This window comes from Ammodytes marinus (genome assembly GCF_949987685.1).
Source record: "Ammodytes marinus genome assembly, chromosome: 20".
NCBI lineage: Eukaryota > Metazoa > Chordata > Actinopteri > Uranoscopiformes > Ammodytidae > Ammodytes > Ammodytes marinus.
The window spans coordinates 14,917,925-14,939,097 of record NC_137224.1 but is presented as its reverse complement, the minus strand read 5'-3'; the positions used below and the strand labels follow the sequence as shown (position 1 = coordinate 14,939,097).

Below are 21,173 nucleotides of genomic sequence, written 5' to 3'. Positions count from 1 at the left end.
CTTCTTTAGGTTTGCATGGCTTAACAAAATTCGGATGAAATGTGGGACTCTGTGAAGTGATTTTCAGAGCTGTCACTGCTGAAAAGAGACATGATTAGGTGTGTTAGTGGTGTTTGATAAAAAATTATATAGAGGTGCAAGGAGGAAGTTAGCGTTTCATAATGCTGAATGGACAGCATTGCCTAAAATCCTTGATATCACCAGAAAGGTTTTTATTTTGAAAACATTCTGGAATAAAACTTCAATTGAGCACGCTTTGATATATAAATAGCCAAGTTGCAAGTATGTATTTAAAAAAGCTATCTTATTGCCCATTATGATACACAGCGGTCAAAATTAAGACAGAAATCTTCTCCCTGCAAAAAGGGAAATTCATGTTTTGTAATATATTGTTTTTATCCGTCCGGCACGTATTGGAACTCCACGCTATTGCTGTTACACAATGTTGATCGAGTTTGTCAGGCCGCACCCCTTCAGTAGTCAGTTAACAATGCCAACCCTTTCGTCACTTCATTAAATAATATGTTTGTGTCGCATGGTCGGTTGGTCACATTTTCTCTGCATGCCTTAATCAACTTGGTGGAACTACTTCGCAAATGCCTCAGCAATCTTTCCTAATGGCAAAAAAAAACAATGACAATGTCTCCAGAGACTCATCAGCATATTTAAGTAATCAGCAACATGATTGAGAAGGCAAATTTGAAACAGAAATTTGGTAGAAAAGAAAATTGGACTATATTTAGGGAGTGACATCATGTTTTTTATGACACTTTATATGACCCCAATCATTGATACATGCATCCCAGCATTATATGGCCTCTGATAATAATAAAAAAAAGGCACTGGGAGTTTCGGTCTCCCAACTCGGCTGTCATTCCTTGACTGCCTGGAATAGACGTCGGCGAGACAGTGTGAATTCACTCTCACATTGGGGCGAGTCGAGTAGCAAATACGCTGAACAAACAGACAGACAGACGAGACCCTCTTCTCACCACTGATCCTACTCATCCTCTGTCCCTCCGTCTGCCTCACCAAATCCACCGCTGTCTGTCTTTGGAGGCCAGGGGGGTATAATAAAACAAAATACATCAGTCAGAGTTAAATAAGGGGTTGACGTGTCAGAACTATACCCACCTTAAGTGTAATTTCCTTTAAACTGCACCGCTGTCAAGACTAGCCCTCCATTGCAGACGCCCTGCAAGGATTTCTCTCTCTCTCTCTCTGAAGTGATAGGTTGTTGTTCTTTGCCCTTTCTCTGTGACTGGTGTGGTGTGAAAAGTATTTGCGTCACAGCGGTTAGCAGGTATTTGCAGAAAGTCACCTGAGGCTTTTACTTCTTCAGAGTCTACAGTTTGTCCACATTTTCTTTCAGATGTATGCCATAATACACAACACACATAGGGGTTGTAGTGCTTTACTTTCTCCATACAGTAGGTAATGTGAGGCTAATATCGCAAGAAAGATACACAATACAATTAGGGGTTTTACTTTTTTACTTGCTGTATTATCAACAGTAGCTAATGGTGGTTATGTTAGCTGACCTAACAAAGAATTTGCTTGGTTACTGACATTGCTGACTCTATAATTGCTCTTTTCTGCTTGGTCTCTTCTGTAACTCTACATTTTTGCACAGCCATATTTTTCTCACAAAGGAAAAAACAAGAAGTAACCTTTCTCGTTCACCCATTCCACTTGCTCTTAGTCAAGTCGCCTACTGGTGTTGTAGGCCTACTTGTCAAGAAAATCAGAGAAAACGAAGAAATGTTTAATATGCCATTAGTTTTTGTTGGCCGATGTTCAGCAGAAGTGTATTCTTCTTGTCAAATGTTAAATCGCACATGATACAGTGCCATGGTCGTGGGGCTGGTGAGCCATAATGTGTATATTGAATCGTCATATTTCTCAGTGGGTGTACATTACAATTAGAAACTTCCTTTGCATTAGCGTGGCACCACAGGGAGTTTCCACTCCGCTCTAAAAAGCAGCAGGTAGCGAGGGACTGAAAAAGCTACAGGAGAAAGAATAGAACGATCCCCACCCTTCCACCTTTTCTCTGCGCTGTCAGTGGGAGTAGTTTTATGAAATATTGAAGTACAGACGGCATTAGAAAAACGGTAATGTCAGCCAGGGCAGTACCCCCCCCCCCCCCCGACCCCCCTAGAGAATGAGGCTTCAGAATGGAGAAAACAGTGAGTGTTTCCTGCCGAAAGTTACTGTAACAGGTTTTGTGGTTTGTAGTTTAGGACCAGAGGTGGGTCGTAACGCGCTACATTTACTCCGTTACAAATACTTGAGTAACTTTTTGAATAAATTGTAATTTTAGGAGTAGTTTTATTGCAACATACTTTTACTTTTACTTGAGTAAATATTTGAAGAAAGAACGGTACTTTTACGCCGTTCCATTTGGCTACGTGACGGTCGTTACCTTATTTTTTTATATATTTTATTTATTACATGTGAGAGCTATTTCTCTCATGATTTCTCTCCCCGGGGACGTCTTCAGCCAACATCTCTATCACGTGACTATTTCAACCAATAAAAACCACATTACAAAAGCTTGCCAATCAAATGCAGCCACTTGAGTCACATGACAAGTGTTGTCATGTTGTCATAGGGCTCAACAATGTCCGCGGACTTTTTTAAAGGATGCGGTTCCGCACCGATGTTGTGTCCGTGGCCGTGCCATGTAGGTTAAACGCATATTTTACCGACTATCTGGGTGAGTCGAGAAAATGGAAGAAACCGCTGATTCCGAGGAGCAATAGCCACTCGTCTGGCCTCACATACAAACTCACAAGCTCTCAATTACACAAACTCACAAAATAACAATCACACACTCACAATCACAGTGACATAGACTCCCACACACCCGCAATTACAGAGAAACTGTTCTTCTTTGACACATGTCCTGTTCTCCCTGTAGCCTACTCACTTCGCATGCCCCAGTCTGGCTGTGTGAGAGTCTGAGAGTGGTCTCTTTGTTCAGCCACTCTGTAGTTTCATACGTTAAGTGAGTGTGCCAGCAGGTTTTGATGTGTAACGAAGTTTAATTTTGCGTGTTTTATATTTTTGGGGCTAAACACAACCTAGATAATTTTCTCAGGGCCAGTGACATATTGTAGGAATTTGTTTTAAAATGTGTATGTGCAAAACAATTGCGACAGTGTTATAAGTGTATTGGTTTTAATTAATATAATTTTGGACAAGCCTAATTTATTATAATTTTATTTGAAAGGTGATGTATTTAATTTGGCTATAATTAATGTATTATTGTTTGAGTTCAAGGGTTATTCATTTGATTTTTAAATACCTTATTTATTGTTTTATTTAAAATTATGTTATTTAACATATCTTTATTTGAACATTGCTGTTTTATATTATGTTCGTGTCTATTCTGTACCGTTTGTGTTGCTCTGTATATTTCAAAAATAAATCCGGAGTAATTCAGTAGGCCTACTTGTACTCTTGAGTACTTGAGTAGTCTTTTCACGGCATACTTTTTTACTCTTACTCGAGTAATAATTTTTATGAGTACTTTTACTTCTACTTGAGTAATTATAATCTTAAAGTAACTTACTTTTACTTGAGTACATTTTTTGGCTACTCTGCCCACCTCTGTTTAGGACATTTCATACATCTGGCTTTAAAGAGGACCTATGATACTTTTCGACTTTTATGACCTATAAACGTTGTTATAATGATTTATAGTCATGTTTAACCATACTAGAGTATCAAATAATTACGTACATGCATTTCGACGTATTCCCTGCTGACCGTCTGGGGTGGCTATGCAGAGCACTAAACACTATGGCAGCCGGTCGAGAACTAACTTGTTAAAATTTTCGGGTAGTTTCTGTCACGCTCGGGTAGTTTCTGTCATGTTTCCATGTATGGTAATGCTGCTCAGGCAAGCTCCGGCTGCATGCCCCCACCTTCCTGAAAATCTCCCGCTGCTGGAAGGAAGGTAACCAATCACAACGGAGTGGGGTTTGCAGCAGGGGGGGGAGGGGCGGAGAAGCTCAAAGCACTGTGTAGAGAGAGACTGCTGTGCTCGCTAGGGTAAGAGGAAGAGTTTCCCGAAAATCTACATAGTTTTTTGTGATGTGATTCGTGTCAGGTTGCTCTATAGCAGTTTTTAACAAGAAATTAAGACCAGAAAAGTAATATAATAGGATCTCTTTAAGCTATATAGCGGGACTGTTTTACTCGCCATACACAACACACAGTATAGTATTGCCTGTATCGTCACTGCTTCATGGTAAATCTATCATTTATTACAAACAAACATTACCAGAAGCCTAAGGGAACCATTAATCGTTCCCAGGTAGACCCCTGTCATTTAGCCTACCATCCTGCGTTACAATTTGTTTTTCTTATCTGGTGCAAAATAGGTTTAAGAACTTCAAAAGCTTTTTTTGCAGCTTTGGGTTGGGTAGTCATCTCTACTGCCTATGCTTTAAAGGGAATGATACAGACTATACAGGCTATTTACATTTTGCTGCCGAAACGCAATGTTATTCAGAGTAGGGAAAAACATTCCCAAAAGTTTCACTACTCATGATAGAAGTGTGGGCAGTTGCTAAGGACAATTAGCTTGACCATTTGACACATTTAAATGGGACACTAAAATGCCAGGATCAATTGCAAAGACACAGTTTGTTTTCTCCAAACCAGGCATAGGCTGTTATAAACCAGAGTTGATTGTTCAGTCATTTGTGACTCCTCACAGCACACCCCACAACTCTCTAATGATCCCAGATCTGAAAGGCCCGTGCCCGCCCTGCATCCACCATTAAACCAACGGCTCTCCAGTGCACCGGGAGTTTCCTCCTCCAAGAGACCTCTAAAGAGGGCAGAGACTCACTTAACGCTCAATAAACTGTAACATTGGAGCACCTAAAACCCTGTCACTACAATCCTCAAAAATATACCTCATGATTTCCTTTCGACCCTTCCTTTGCTTGCTTGGCAATAGCAGCTTTCATCCAGTATTTAATGACACTCTAAAAGTCTTTAGACATACTTCATTGTCACTCCACATAAAAAACATACAAAGCACTTCCATTCATTTCCATTCATTTTAACATCTGCCCTCAGTTCCTTTTATCAAGTAAATATAGATGTGACATTGTGATTGATTTATTGTTGATTTTATGGCAGTTGGTGTAATGTGTTCTAGCAATAAATGATGTTATGTGCTGCCTGTAATGGCAGGTCATATTCTGTCTTTTTTGTGTTAATGGGTGAACTGAGTGCAGTTTGGTTAGTCAATTGGCAGTACAATAGCTTTTCTTCATCATATATCATTGTAAATATAATACTTTTGGTATTATAGATTATGTCAATTGATTTATTGGAAAAATAATTAGCAGATTAATCAATACTGTTAAATATATACCGTACTTTTCCTTATCTTTAGGAAATAAGCAATGCGGCCTTGCCCTAAGTTTGAACATTTCAGTTCACGCAGTTGTTTTCGACTAAACGATGCCAACCTCAAGGTGCATTAATCGCCCAATCCCATGCTTCCAATCATACAAACATCAGCAGATTGCGTTTGCAAGTTGTCATTCAGCTGAAGATACATTTTTATTTTGTCTGAGCTTTTTAAGGACTGGTTTATGTTGTCTTCAAAGTGGTTGGTTCTTCTGCAAAGTCCTCAAAGACTTACGATTCCATTACGGTTTTCTTCAACAAGCTGAGAAATCATACAAATGAAAGCTTGTATGATGATTGGGATTTTCCCATCTGAAGACAGCATATTAATTTGCCCAACAGTAGATGACAAATGAGTTACCATGTGTTTCTATTGCATTAATCACTGTGACATCATTATGACAACAGTGTCTCTCCCCACCTGCTCTGGAATGTGTATAACTGAGATACCATTCTATCCTGAGTCACGCAAGAGGTTGCCACGTTACATCCCACACACTGCTAGCCTGCATGAACAAGCCCAGTGATGCATGTCATTGACAAACCGCTGCTACAGTGGCGATGACCAACAATTGCCGGCAAGTCCAGTGCTAACTCAGATGCTGGTCGCACAATGGAGGAAAGATTGCCAGTTGCCAGGGGAAATGTGGCAACAGGACAGCGGCCAGTGTTTGTCCTGCCTCCGTCATCTCATGTTGTACAACTTCCTTATCTAAACGCTAACTATGAGTTGGGTTTGGAAAGGCTACTCCCAGCCGATTAACGGCATCACCTGTCTAGAATGTGAAAGGCGTTGCTCTGCGTCTTATCAGCTATGTTGTTAAACAGGCATTTGATACACGTGTCACTAAGAACCGATATCAAATCAATTATCTAACCTGGGTCAGTTCTTTGCTATTTCAAAGTATTTTGTTAACCTGTGGTTGACACATCACAGGTGGAAGTGTTTTAACCAGCTGGTCTTCAGCCTTGCTCAAAGCTCAGACTATACTTAACAATATGTGTCAGAGGTCAAAGTTAATTTGATCTAGTTGTGAGCTACAGTATCGGAACAAGTTTACACAATGGTACATTTTTGGATGAGCAAGTGGGGGGAGGAAAAGCCATAGTGTTCCTAACAATGAATCATAAGTCATGAATCATGGATGGTGTAGGTTTCCATTGGGATCTTTCATCAACCCTGGCCCGTACCTGCCTGTGTAAAAGGTCAAAATGTATGTTTGAAATGGTTGAGGCGAGATTAGATTATCTTGGTATACTTGAAATCCTCAAAATAGAACAATATGGCTAGCAACAGGCCGAGATGGGAGATAAGATAAGCCGACAAAAAGGCCAGCTTGGTCCAGGAACTACTTTTCCATATTTTTGTATTCACACTTTCTCAATAGATAATTATTTTGTTTCATTTTACATCCCAGCTCTCTCACCTCATTTTCCACAGAGAGCCTGCAAGCATCTGCCCTCTGTTTCTTTACAACATTGTACTCTGTCCCTTTCAACTCCAGCTCACGTGACGTGATTCATAACTTGTCTTGCCGTGTATATAAACCAAGTTGTGATAACGTTTTGCAGCGCTTACCCTCCCCTCCCTCGGTCCAGGCTTTCACACCTTGTTAACCCCAAAGGTGAAACCTGCTGCAGGTGTACAACGATACCTTTGAACCTCCACCTCCACAGCGTTTCTCAGCTCCCCCCCCCCCTTTCCCAACCCCGCTGCACAGTCTGTTGTTTGGGGTCTGTACAAACAGCCCCAGAGCACGGCGCAACCCCTCCCCGTGGAAGCACAAAGGCAGCATTTACCAGTACGTTCTGGTGACCTTCAGAGGGCAATGTTGTTGTAGCTGCAGCGCATGTCTGCCGGATCACAGAAGTCCAGCTCTGTATCAGCGGGTCATTACGTGTGTTTGCTGTGAGCTGGAGGCGCCCAGGGAGGAATGTCAGGTGTTGGGTCAAATGTGTAGGAGAGTTTAGGTGTTCAGGTGGAGTGTGCTGACACGTGCAACTTGATTGAAACAGATTGCAAAGTGAACCCGCCACCTGTGCTTTCTTTACTTTCTTCTGAAAGTGTTGTAATCCTTACAGGTTGTTGAACTTCTCCCTCACAGTGAGGCTATCCCCATGTCCATGTCCAGATATATGATGTCCCACACATTTTTTTTCTTTTTTACAGGTTGCACCAGAACACCGTGTCCTATAGTAAACCTTGAGTCTAGATTTCACCCCATTGTGGAAGAGGTAGCACTATAAACTGCTTAGCTACGATTGTCCACTTGTGTTTACAGTATTGACACACTCCCATTGTCCTGTGTCATATGCTGCTCTATCTGCCTCTGTAGCCCGTCTGCCGTGAATGGAGACTGTTCTGTGTCCGACCGCACAATACCAGAACGTTTCATAGAGATTACTTATTGACAGCTGTTCAAATATTGAAAGGAGATAAGTCATCTGTAAAATATCGGCTGTAAAGGAGATTGCAAGGCCTGATGGGAAAACAGGAAATTTGAAAAAGTGTTTTCTTGTTGATTGTTCTCTGTTATAATCTTAATAAATCTACATCTTGTTGATTTTGGATGTGTGGATTCTGGTTATCAAATGCTCTCTGTTACCGTCATCCCTTAAAGGAATTGTTCAACATTTTGATAAGTACACTGATTCACTGTCTAGACAGCCAGCATGTCTAAAGTGAACAAAACAACAAACCAGCACCCCTCTAATAAAAATAAAAACTTGCCCACGAGCAGAATACAAAACCAGAGGGCCATACACTCGAAATTAGCTTTTTTCTCTTGAACTGTGAACTAATACTAAAAGTTGTTTCTTTCATGTCTTCTTAGGTGTGGTTCTGATGGAGATAGCGGAAGCCCACAAGAAGGTCCATAATGAAATGGATGAGAATGTGAGTACACATACGCCATCCTACTGCTGCTGAACAGTCATTTGTGCACAAAATCTGCCTCCGAAAAAAAGTCCCTAACAAATGCACAATTTACTCATATTTGAGTAGCGTTTGGCAAAAACTATATGCCCAATCGTTTAAGAAACTAGTAAAAAAATTTAAAAAAAATTATGAAAGGAGCCCTTTGTGACCTGTCTTTAAAGATTTACATCCTCGTAAACAATGGATGGTGGTAGGACCGAGAGACACAGACATATAGGAAAGGCAAAAGTAGCCTACTAAGAGACACAGTAACACATTGTTGCTTTTGATCTTTTCATTGGAGTTCTTTATAATACAAAATATAAATATATAGAATATGGTCAGTCCTGGACACACTGTCCTCTCAGTAAAGCCCATTACTCTTGGGGTTGTTCTCTTCACCTTTGCTCCACTCCACTCAATCAGAAGAATGACAGCAAGAAAATAACATAATCGACAAGATGCACGAAAAGAGAACCAATTGTCACAATTATGCCGTCAAAACAATTGTGTGCATTGACAGGTCACTTGTTAAAAAAAAAATGTGGTTCATGGAGTACCCTGTGGCCACCAACGCTCTGCTTATCTTACGTAATAGACTTAAAGAGATTTTCCATTTTTGGGTTCGCTGTCCTTTTCTGAACACTTGACCTCTTCCACCTTTTGAGCTCATTCTTATCATTTTCGAAGAGTTTGAAAAATTGTAGCAAGTTATGCAGGGTGAAAGAAAGTTTGCCTAGAGTGGAAAAGCCACCGTGTCATTCCTGGCCCTGCTGCCTCGGGGAGTGAAATGCCTCAGATAGCTGCTAGTGACAAGAAGTAAACTGAAACTGTAAACGGAATGCGCAACAATCAGTCTGGTTGAGAAAAGTTCAGCTGCCTAAAAAGCAAGGGGAACATCCTCTGCTTTCTCGTGATTTTTCCCTGTGACTATCCCGGACTGATTGTATTTTATCTGCGAGAGGGGAAAGTTGTAAATCTTTTACCAATCTTTAACCTTAACAGACTGATAAGCAAGCCATGGTGGTGTTGGTGGTGGGGGGCTTTCAACCGCTTATAAACCAATTAAGATACGTTCCAAAGGGTCATCCCCCTGTTACCATGACATCACCAACGAGCCATGTGACTGAAGTGTAGGGGAGGACGGGGGAATGTGAGACATCGGGTAATGTGAGACACCCCCTGTATCTAGGACACGGAACACATTTTTGGTCATGTGAAATATATATTTTCAAGTCCCTCTCATTTCCCCTTGGCCATGAAAGAGAGGACCTCATAGTGATTTTGTAAGCATGTTTTTTTCACAAAAATTTATTTTTTGCATGTAAAAGTACATTTTCTTGCTGTCAACTTAATCAATTGTTGTGCCTAATCAAATTGATTCAGGTAGAAAAACTACTATCACACATGTTGATGAACTACCAAAATATGAAACCATGTGATGATGATAACTGAAGATTAGCCTGCATTGCTGAGAGAGGTAGTTTTTTCTCAAATTGTGGCAGTGGGGTAAAGTGAGACAAATGCTGTGGGGTAAAGTGAGACAGTGTCTGTGCCCTCTTTTAATGAATCCATTATATTTGAGGTAGCAAGGAGACTAGTTTGAAAAGACAAAAGACAATGTGGGCTGGAGGTGGGGGTTGGTGGTTGAAGGGGTGTCAGCAAGGGCATGGTTTGGCACGTATGTATGTGGGGGACAGGAGAGTGACCTTTAACATTAATAGACTCTAAGAAATAAGTCTTTATTCAATGGATGATCCCAATAAAACAAATGCAGAAAAAAATACTCAAAAGATAGAAAATGACAGCTGGGTCTAGTCCTGTTCTGAGTCCCAGACTGTTCTGGTTCTGATTGCCCTTTGCTCTGACCCCCAGACACTAGCTGGCTCTAAGGGTCCTGTGTTCTGACCCCCAGACTGTGTTTTAATCTAACTGGTTCTATCTGTCATTTGAATGTTAATTATTGAATATGATTTATATGTTGTATTTGATCAGAGTTACTTTCAAGTGTTTAGAATTTTTTTTTGCTTCATTGACCATTTTAGCTCGCTTAGAGGGGAGCAAATGTAAAAAGTGTCTCAGATTACCCCGTTCTCCCCTACATTGTGTTTTTGAACTGCGTGCATGCAGGATGATGTAAGTTGCAAAGTTTTTGAGCGTGTGTGTGTGTGTGTGTGTGTTTTCCCCTCTGCAGTTCAAGATGTTCCACAGAGAGGTGATCATCGAGTTGGAGAAGAAGACAGAGATGGATGTTAAGTACATGAATGTAAGTGAAGTCCAGTGTCCCTCGTAGGTCTGTGCAAAAAAAAGCAATACAGCAATATAGCGTGATATTTAATTTCGTAATATCTGTATTGTAGCGTCCAAAAATATGTATTTTATAAAGAAATATAATTAAAGTTTTAAATGGGTTGAGAACTGAAACAAATTTTTAATTGAACTGAGTTATGACTCAATTTGTCCGCTAGATTATCAATATTATGCAATCTGATGTATTAAGACCAGTCGTAAACAGCTACATGTATTTCAACTCTGTTTTAATATTTTCAGTGAATGTGGAACATGGCAATATAATGCAATGCATTGTATCGCAATGTATCGTGATATATTATATTGTGGCCCATGTATCATGAGGCATATCGTATCGCAAAGTCCTTGCCAAAACCCAGCCCTAATACCCCCTATTTTGTCAGTACATGCATGCACACATACCTATCCTCCACCTGTTTACAGGCGTACTAGACCCTCATAACAGGTTTGCTGTACAGAGGTTTATTTTGAACAGAAATTAGATCAGCTACTATGTATCTGCGGAACGTTTTTTTATAATGACATCAGTATTAGTCCCCGCACTTGTCTAATGCATCTCTCTTGTCGTACATTTCCTCTAGGCCACGTTCAAGCGCTATCAGTCCGAGCACAAGCTGAAGCAGGACTCTCTGGATAGATCCCAGACAGACCTGAAGAAGCTCCGGAGGAAAAGCCAGGGGAAGCACTCGTCCAAGTACGAGATCAAGGAGAACGAGGTGAGAGCCAAACCCCAAGCCGACCCCAGAAACTTCTTATGAACACTTGCCTAATACTTGGTGTGTGTTTTTTTCGTGCACGGTAGTGATACGTGCTTATGCTCCGAATCGATGCCTGTAAAAAGCTCAATGTGTACAGTTTGTGTGACGGGGTGGAGAGATGTGGCAAAGATGGTATGATCACATACTCGGTCACGGTAGAAGCAGGCACAGAGATAGGACCCAAATGCAGATAGAGGAGTTTATTGAAGAAGCTGATATAACTGACAGGCTGAGAAACTGGAACACTGGAAACACTTGGAACACTCTGACTAAATATGCAACAAAGCAGACGATCAAACAACAAACAAAAGGAAGATAAGCCCTGCGTTCTAAATTGCTCTCTTTTTACTATTCTACATACTACAGCTGATTGTACACAATATAGTCAGCATGCAGTAGGCATACAATTGGGACATACTTTTCATCATAACATCGCACTCTAAACTTGCCTCTTGCTTATATTTCCTTCTTCCTTCATATTCTATAATAAGTACATGGTCGCATTACCGGTTGTTTTCATATGGAGGCATTGTCAATTTGACATTAATTTACGGTTCGCAGTGGATTGTGGGTCAGAATCGGCAAAAAAGTATGCTTATTTCCACACTAAAAATCACATCCGGATGTAGTAGGGCATATGTTTTGTATGTATGTATTTGTATGTATGTATAAGTAGTTTTAAGCATGCTGCATCGGACCACATGTATTGGGACATCCTATATCTTTCTCTACCATACTAAATAGCGGGGACGTATGGTTATTGGAATGCAGCCTACAACTTGAATACTCATAAGACATAAGGGCGGGGCCAATGATTAAATAGGAGGGAACTTGATAGGACGTGGGATCAAACAAGACAATGTTCACTGAATTAAAACAGGAAATACAGGGAAACATGCAGAAGACAGTGTGACAACAGAACACAAGGTGTTTGACGGGTCGTGACACATACCAGTGCAAAATGAGTTAAGAGGAAGTGTGAAGTTTTCATGTAAGGTGAAGATGCTTCATGTGAAGGAAATTCCAGTGTTTTGCTTTGATGACAGACATTTGAGATGGGTGTTCAAACACAAAATACCTTACAGATGCACTTTTGGGGGGAAAGAACATCAGGTTAAAAGCGTTACCAGTCACCACGCCTGTAGATATTTGCAGATTCCTTGTTTGTACACGCAGTAGAACAAAGCCGTCATACCTCGGCTCACTGCCTTCAGCTACAGATGGAAGATTGTGTTTTTATTGATGCCGTACACACCCAAATTTGCGCAGAAGTATGCATGGTTGCTCACATGCAGGCACACAAACACAGTTAGGATTCAGGTTGTATTGGATATTGCAAGTGGGATTAATCTTTACCTAATGGTTACCTCAGTTTCAATCCAAGAAGCCAAATGGTACATATTTGTATTTCCGATGATCCACTTGTATTATGCCCAGTGTAATTACAGTTATATTAACAAAGACAGACAGTTTGGATGTGTTCCAAGCATGTATGTATGTATCATGGTCGATTTGCTTAATAAACCGATGTTGTGAGATGAAGGAGGGGCCGCCAAGCCTGGGTTATAACTCCTGCCTGCCTCTTGTTTTAAAGTACTAACTGCTCCCTTTGACGATGTGTGTGCAAGCCTGGTTTGTTTCCGAGATAATCATTGAACAAAACCTTTATTTGAAGGTTGTATAAAGGCAGTTTGGATTCACACTGTTTTCTTCTTTCTCTGCTGCTAAAAATCATTATGCACTTGAATGTCACCTTTTACTCACACTTCACAATGAGTCGATTTATCTGGGTGGAGCTGATAATAGCCTGCAGCCTGGCCCTTCAAAATGAGATGAGACTGGGCCTCCTACTCCTCCTCTGTCTCCTCTCTCTCTCTCTCTCTCTCTCTCTCTCTCTCTCTCTCTCTCTCTCTCTCTCTCTCTCTCTCTCTCTCTCTCTCTTGGATGTGGCTTTTTTCATTATCTGATCAAAATGACACCGGTTGACTCTGGGACACACGGGTTACCGAACAGCTTTCTCATAATCCCATGTGGGGCTGCCAATGATGAGCCCAGTCCAGTCTTGTCTGCTCGCCCACCTCTTTACTGAGTGTCTGGGATGATGATTATTTTTTTGTTTGCTGTGAAAACTGGGGGGAAATGAGGAGTCTCGATTCAGCAGTCTGACAAGCACTCGCAGACAGAGACGGAGAAAATTGGGACTAGAAGAGAGTCTCCAACAGAGCCCCTTAGAGACAGGCTGCCTTACCGTCACCTTGACAACCCGAGGGGAAAATGGGCGAGATAGGGGGGAGTGGGAGTAGAATGGATAGAGGGGTGGGCTAGTAAGAAGTCATTTGAAAGAGTTTAATAATGTTGGGTCCAGTCGCCCATCTGCTCTGTTTAACAATGACATGCAGAATTATTCTCAGCTTCTCTGTGGGAAATGTGTCTTTCTGTGCTCTGGCTTGGCTTCCCCGCTGTGCTTATAGGTCCCTACTCTAGCACTAGGAGACCCAAATACACATGCTGCTGATACTTTGATCACAAATCTCATTACTGTCTCAGTTTGTGAATCTGCTGACCATCGGTTTTAATCCGGCCCGTGGTCGTTCTCTGCATGTCATTCCCCTCTCTGCCCCATTTCATCTCTGTCTCTCAGACCTGTCTAATAAAGCATAAAAATGCCCAAAAAAAAAATCATTATTTCTGTTTCTGTAGTATAGTAGTGAAGGCACAATATGAAATAAAAATGTGCCAGTATTTCTTTTTGCTCACTTAAGACCTCACCGTGACATGGCCTTCTTCTGCTGTCCCTGTCTGCAGTGTATGGAGAACATCTCGTCTCGCCAGATGGACATGCAGAAGTTCATCGGCGACGGCTGCAGAGAGGCCTTACTGGAGGAGAAGAGACGCTTCTGCTTCCTGGCCGACAAGCACTGCATGTTCTCCTATCAAATTAGCAACTTCCACGAAAAGGTATAGCAGCACGGACGGCAAGGTTATCTCTGCTGAGTCTGACACCCTCCACTATGGACCGTTTTAATAGCTGTCTCTCTCTCTCTCTCTCTCTCTCTCTCTCTCTCTCTGCACTGTTTTCCAGGCCAAGGAGATTATGGACGTGAAGCTCCCCAGCTGGCAGGAGAAGTGCAGCGACATCACCAAGGTGCCGGACACGGTGATGACCATGATCGAGGGCTTGTCCACCACGCCGCAACAATCGCCGCTGGTGGAACGCTACAACCGGGTGAGCAATCGCTTTGAGTTTAGCTCTGTGACGTAAAGCTAATACACTTCAGCACATTTGATCACAAACTTAAATCACTTATCTTTACTTTTGTGTTGCTTTTTCCATTGATAACTTTAAAACCTATACCTTGCTTTAAGATGCTTCAGATAAAGGCTGAACATAACATGTAGAAAATATTGTGTTTTTTTTATCTCGTCTTGCACCTTGTAGTTTATATTGCAAAAGGCGTTGATATCTGTTGGATCAGATAGAGGCTGTTGTGTGTGTGTAAAGGGGCTGGTTATCAAGATCTGGCTGTCAGCCACAGGGAAGTCCTACATGTGCCCCTTAAAGTCCACTGAATGTTTGTTTGCTATTTACTGCTGCGTGGGAGGGAGACCAATACGCTTCAGTTTATACGAATGTCTCTTTAAAATGGATTTTATCCTGCTCACTCAGACAAAATGCTGGTCATAGTTTTTATTATTTGCTTATATCATGTCTGTAAATCCTATTCTATTTCATCTCCTCAGAACAACATGATTCCACCTCCGGCACCACCACTGAAGGCTCAGATCAGTCCGCTGGCCAACATGTTCAACCCAGAGCCCAGATCTGTGCGCACCTCTTCAGACCACAACTCAGGTACTCGTGGTTCCTCGTTGTTCTTCATGGCAGTGGTATCGATCGAGCAAATAAGAAGTGTATTCCCCAAAATGTCACACTACTGCTTTTAAAGCTATGGTGCGTAAGTTTTTCACATGAATGAAGGTAGGTTACATTCAAGCCATTGCCCAATGCGTTTACACAAATCAGCTCCACAAACCTCTCTCTGATGAATAAAAAAACATGAGCGATCACCAAAAGGCTTGCCTCATGTAGATGCGCCAACAGTTGTTATAATTACTCAGAATTCTTAGTAATGCACTATAGCTTTAAATTCATTGACAGATAAATTATACTATCACATTTCTAATCTATTTTCTTTATGATCCTCCTTGCTTCCTCCAGACCAGGGCAGCCTAGGAGAGGGCAGCCTGTCACGGTCCACATCCCAGTCGTCTGGCCTGAACGTGGGCAGGAAGCCTAGAGTAAGGACCATCTTCCCTCACACTGCGGGCAACAACCAGACACTCCTCAGCTTTGACGAAGGGGACGTCATCTATCTGCTCATCCAGGAAGAGAAGGACGGCTGGCTGTACGGAGAGCTGGAGAGGACACAGCAGTAAGTCTTTTTATAAACTAATGTGTTGTTGATGTCTTTTTTTATTTTTGGTTAGTTTTGGTGTTTCGTTGGCTCATTGTGAGTAATTTTTAGCCATCTTTTAACATTTGCCAAAGTGTATTCCTCTGTTCCTAAGAAATCTGTTGTTGTCCAAAACCAATTAAAAACATATCAGTGAGCCACACTTTTGCCCTGGGTGAAACGTTTCTTTATTTAGCATTGACATATACACCTAGGCTAGGTTCATATCCCACAATCACCTGCTACTGTAAATGCATTAGCTCCTCCTGTCTCCTGAGTAACGTTTGCTATAGACTACAGTGCCCACCTGTTTTAGTAAATCATTAACAAGCCTTCTATTTAAAAGGAGATTGAACTACATATTTGTAATAATGGGCTTGGGTTAAGAGCCACAGACAGGTGGGGTAAGTAAGACTAGCACGTTGTTGGTTTTGTGCTATCCTTTAATTTGATTGTGAAATCCCTCACTGACACACTCCATTTCAATTTAATCTATATGCAACCTTTGTCACACCCACAAGTGTCAATGTACTTTCATTCCAACAAATATGCCGCAGCGCTGACGCACAGGCGTTTTTCACATAGTTAGCATTACTAGTTTGTGTTTTGTGAATATTTTGCTGTGCTAATACATCATGACTAGAACAACAGTATGTCAGGTATGATCGACATGACAGTCATAAAGCTCAACCTCTCTCCATCTCTATCTCTCAGTCTCTCTCTCTCTTTCACTTTTGCCCTGCCCAGCTACAACAACACACATACACAAATTCAAACAAACACGCGCGTGCACGCACGCACACACACACACACACACACACACACACACTCTCTCTCTCTCTCTCTCTCTCTCTCTCTCTCTCTCTCTCTCTCTCTCACACACACACACACACACACACAAAAACACACACACACACACACAAATGAGAGAAATCAGTGGAGAGGGAAACCTTCTCTTTTACTATTCTTCCATACCAACGCACATCACATCATTTATCTGTCTGGAAGATGCTTATGTATGACATGTTGTGTTTTTATATGTAGCCACAGCTGCACATATACGCAAAGAAGTCTAAGTGTGTGCAATTACAGTCACATTCAACTCCTCACTAGTTTAATCAGGATTCATTATGCGGGCGAAAAAGGATTACGGAGTGCTTTAGAGAGTGCTTGTCGAATATTTTCTCATCCCCACTTTGAGGCAAATTAACCTCTCTCTGTGTGTGTGTGTGTGTGTGTGTGTGTGTGTGTGTGTGTGTGTGTGTGTGTGTGTGTGTGTGTGTGTGTGTGTTTTGAATGGAAGGGGTTTTAATGCAGTCATTGGTGGTTTGTCAAGGAGGAGGACATGTTGCGGGATAATTCACATTACTTTACGTTTCTTAGCAACAAATCCAGTACATCAGTGTGAAGCATGGTGATAAGTCATGTTTTTCTCTCAACGTGACTTGGAGACAACTCCTGAAAAATCTGTCTGTATGCACACTGAACGGTAAAAACATTTCTCCAAACAAAGCAGTGTTAATTAATGTGCTTTAGAGGTCCTATTACCTTTGGACAAGACCAGGCTTACTGTTACCATGGATTTCCAGTCTCTTAGGCTAAACTAAGCTAAAAAACGTCATATTTAACATACACGTGAGAGTGGTATCAATATTTTCATCTGACTGGTCACAACAATACACTTTTCAAAATGTTCCAATTTTTCTTAAAGGAGCGTTTGTTATTTCTGTCATGGTATTAAGTGTAACCTTATGCATGTGTTGCCAATACTGTTTGTAGGCATAATATGTTACATGAACCCTAGAAAGATAACGACTCAATCCAAATACTCAATGGACAATAAAACCTTTTTATGATGTTTCTGATTTTGCTGGCCTGTTTGTGTCTCTCGTCTTAGGCGGGGCTGGTTTCCCTCGTCTTACTGCAGGCCTTATTCTGAGCCAGCGACATCGAACAGGTAAGAGAAAACATTGCAACATCAAGAGAATCAATGACTACGTTTCATAGCTGAACCTTTATGTCATATGTCTCCCTATCAGCAATCTGGGCACGCCGGTTCGAAGTCTGAGTGAGGTCAGTCTGCCAGAAGAAGAGGAGGAGCCTGTGTTGCTGCCGCCAGCCGACTACAGTGACAGCGCCCCCTCTGGCCGAACGGTCGCATCAACGCCCTCCCCACAGAACATGGTCAGTATAAGCAGGGCCGCCGCTCCCTATACGCAGAGTACGCAGACTGCGTAGGGCACCAAGTTCCTGGGGGGGGGCACCCCAAAAAAAAAAAAATTATAATTTTTTTTTTTTTTTTTAATTAAAAAGGAAAAAGAGATGGTCCGGGGGCCCCCCAAAATAGTTTATTTTTTTTAAAGTTCATGATAATCATTACATTACAAAAAATATATAAATTAGTTATGAACAGGCCCATCGTTGTTTTTTCTTAATTGTGTAACCTATCCAGGGGTGGATTACTGCACAGGCACACCGGGCACAGGCCCAAGGGCCCAAGGGCTCAGGGGGGCCCTTAGCCAGAGATACTGATAGTAACTTTTCATGTTGCATAGTCAAAGAGCTCAGTCACTGATGTCAATAACAGGGTCCAAAAAGGAATAGCCTAAATATAAATACTCATTAAAATGTAACAAAATAGAAATCATCATGGGCCCCTCAACTAGTAGGGGAGAAATACAAAAGCAAGTTAAAAACAACAGCATTAGTAGCTCTGTCTAAGGGGGTTGAAGGCCCCCTCACACATACACAAATAAACTTTATATGTGTGAATTCTAAATTGTTCATATCCACCCTTTATCTGTTGAAATGGGCCCCTCCATCATAGAACATGGGTCTGCAGACCAATCTACTGTTTTTACAGTTGCAGAGTAAAGAGTGCTACCTGTTTAAGAAAAATCTGAAAAATAATGTTCCTTCTGCATCTCAGGATTTGATATCTCTCTAGTCTCTAAAATTTCCTCACAAAGTGCACCAGATTGATACATTTTACTTTAAAAAGGTAAAAAAAATTCCACCCACCCCCCAACAAGGTACAGGGTCCCTCCAACAATACCCCAAAATCCTGTGGGAAACACTGACTTCCTTAATATGTTATTGCCATTAATTGTATGTATCCGTGTAGAACATTCAGTGTACCTGACTGGATAGGGACAAGTGGGGGGCCCTTTAAGAGTGTAAGCCCAGGGGCCCATTATCTCATAATCAGTCTATGATCCTATCACTCAATTCCTTTGCAAAGGCAGTTTTTTCACAAGTTAAGCTATTCTTTCTGTTAGTAAATGCTGGCAAATGTGCCAAAAAGCAGTCGCAGAGATCTTGCAAGGGCAAAAAAAATTCGCTCGCGCCCTGCGGACGCGAGCTTCTGGGTGTTTTTTTTTTTGGGGGGGGGGTGGGTGGGGGGCATCACTGACAATTTCTGCTTAGGGCACCCAAAAGCGTAGCAGCGGCCCTGAGTATAAGCACCTGGCCTTTTTTTTTATTTGAAGTAAAAAACCCTCAATAAATGTACCATCCCCATTCATTGAGGCCCTGTACTAAACTAAGCTTCTGATGACAAGTGTGTCTGAGCTGAAGTGTAAGAATGAGAAACAAAAGTCTATTTAACGGCATAACGATCCTTATTCAATAATGGTATGAATGTGCTGGACGCAGTTTAATGATGGACGGTTGCAGGAATTCTGGGAATTTGATTTTCCTATGTATTACCCGAAGAAAGCTTTTAACCAAATGGTCTGCTGTAAAAAGAAATGGTGTATGGGATAAGGGATTATCAAACAAAACAAAAACAGACGGCTTCTAACATGGTTTAACAGGGATTTGATGTTGTGGGTTTCTTCCAGTAACACACTTACAGGCTGTGTATTCAAAAACCTTTTAAAACTTTATTACTGTCCTGCAAGTTGTGACGAGATGCTCTCCGGTTGGTAGTTGTGGCTAAATGAAGATAGATTTTGGCTGTGGTTAACAAAAATATTCTTAAAATCCATCATTTGTTACTCCTAAAATAGGGGTGCTAGATGAATTTCTAAATAACATGAACATTCTGTACTTTAAAATGCAAACAAATGTGCGATGAAAAAACCTGCGTTAGTCGAATATGTCTTCCATTGTATTTTAATGACTCACAGCATACCTAACAGCTGAAAACAACATGGTTGGATGACTATGGCTGTGTGAGTCTTATTGGTATTGTGTTATTGACATCTTCTAGAAAATGTAAGTTGTTTACTGATAGGATATCTTTATTGCCTTACTTACGTCATCCCGGACACAGCCAAATCACAGAATACCTTCGGACATATCAAACCCTTTGTCCGGCTAATCATATCTTATCAGCATATCCGTGTTACATAGTCATTGCCTCCACACCTTGAAACAGAGCCCAGTCAGAAACACGCCTCAATTCCTCTAACCAGTTTGAGGAAATATACTATATTTATCCAGATGATTATATCCTAAAATGATGAGTGAGCCTTAAGGATCTTATGTTTGCATTCTACTTTGTTATTTTGCTAAAGACTTTATCAAGTGTTGTATCTAGACATACAGGGAAAGGCCTAACACCGACCAGAGAGTCTTTAGCTCAAAAACTTTCGAGAAGAAATCTGAGAAATGCTCCCCAGCCAGGATTTTTGTTCAGGGATGGAGAGATTGGAAGAGTTGGAAAGAGTTACAGAGGGAAGGACAAGAGGTTACGGACCCAATTTAATGTTGTGCCTGCACTGTGTCAGCTGATAGGGCATGAACTAGTAGTGTCCTGCCGGGCAGACAAGCCCAGGCACACTTTTTTCTCCCTCATCATCGACTTCCTCACCCGCTCTGTCCGCACACAATGTTCTTTATATCTGCTGCCTCAGGCCTTTACCATTAAATACACCACAGAGACAGTATAGGAATCCCCAGTGCTTTTCCCCTTTTTCTCACCTCATTCTTCATATTCTTATAACTTAGATTCTCTTTAAAAAACTAGCGTCCCAACATGGACTAAAAACTTTAATTACACTTACAAAAGGTGCTTTCCCTCCCTTGGACGTTTGTTCAGAGGGCAGGCTTGTTACTGTGACGGTAGCTGCAGGGCGAAGGTGGACCTTGTCCCCAGCAACCTGGAGACTTTTGTTTTTTTCTGTAGAGGGGAGCCATAATTGAGGTGTCTCAGATTCAGTGAGTCTGTACATGGCTTTATGCCAGCACTCTGGATTCATCTGTATATTTCATCATTTAGTTCGATTTTTTTGGAAATGGCCCTTATATTGAATGTATGGAGTAACTATGGATGGTCTTAATATGTTTTGCAGT

At 41.4% G+C, this 21,173-nt stretch overlaps 1 protein-coding gene across 2 annotated transcripts in view; it reads left to right on the top strand.

The window, feature by feature from the left end:
• Window positions 1-21,173, top strand: part of baiap2l1a (BAR/IMD domain containing adaptor protein 2 like 1a) — a 28,337-nt gene that overhangs the window by 3,804 nt on the left and 3,360 nt on the right. For both annotated transcript variants that reach the window (XM_080048668.1, XM_080048667.1), the window contains exons 4-12: window positions 8,271-8,332; window positions 10,548-10,619; window positions 11,245-11,379; window positions 14,227-14,379; window positions 14,504-14,647; window positions 15,163-15,274; window positions 15,641-15,854; window positions 17,773-17,832; window positions 17,915-18,059. In XM_080048668.1, coding sequence (XP_079904794.1) covers window positions 8,271-8,332; window positions 10,548-10,619; window positions 11,245-11,379; window positions 14,227-14,379; window positions 14,504-14,647; window positions 15,163-15,274; window positions 15,641-15,854; window positions 17,773-17,832; window positions 17,915-18,059 — 1,097 coding nt within the window. The remainder of the gene's footprint in view (window positions 1-8,270; window positions 8,333-10,547; window positions 10,620-11,244; window positions 11,380-14,226; window positions 14,380-14,503; window positions 14,648-15,162; window positions 15,275-15,640; window positions 15,855-17,772; window positions 17,833-17,914; window positions 18,060-21,173) is intronic.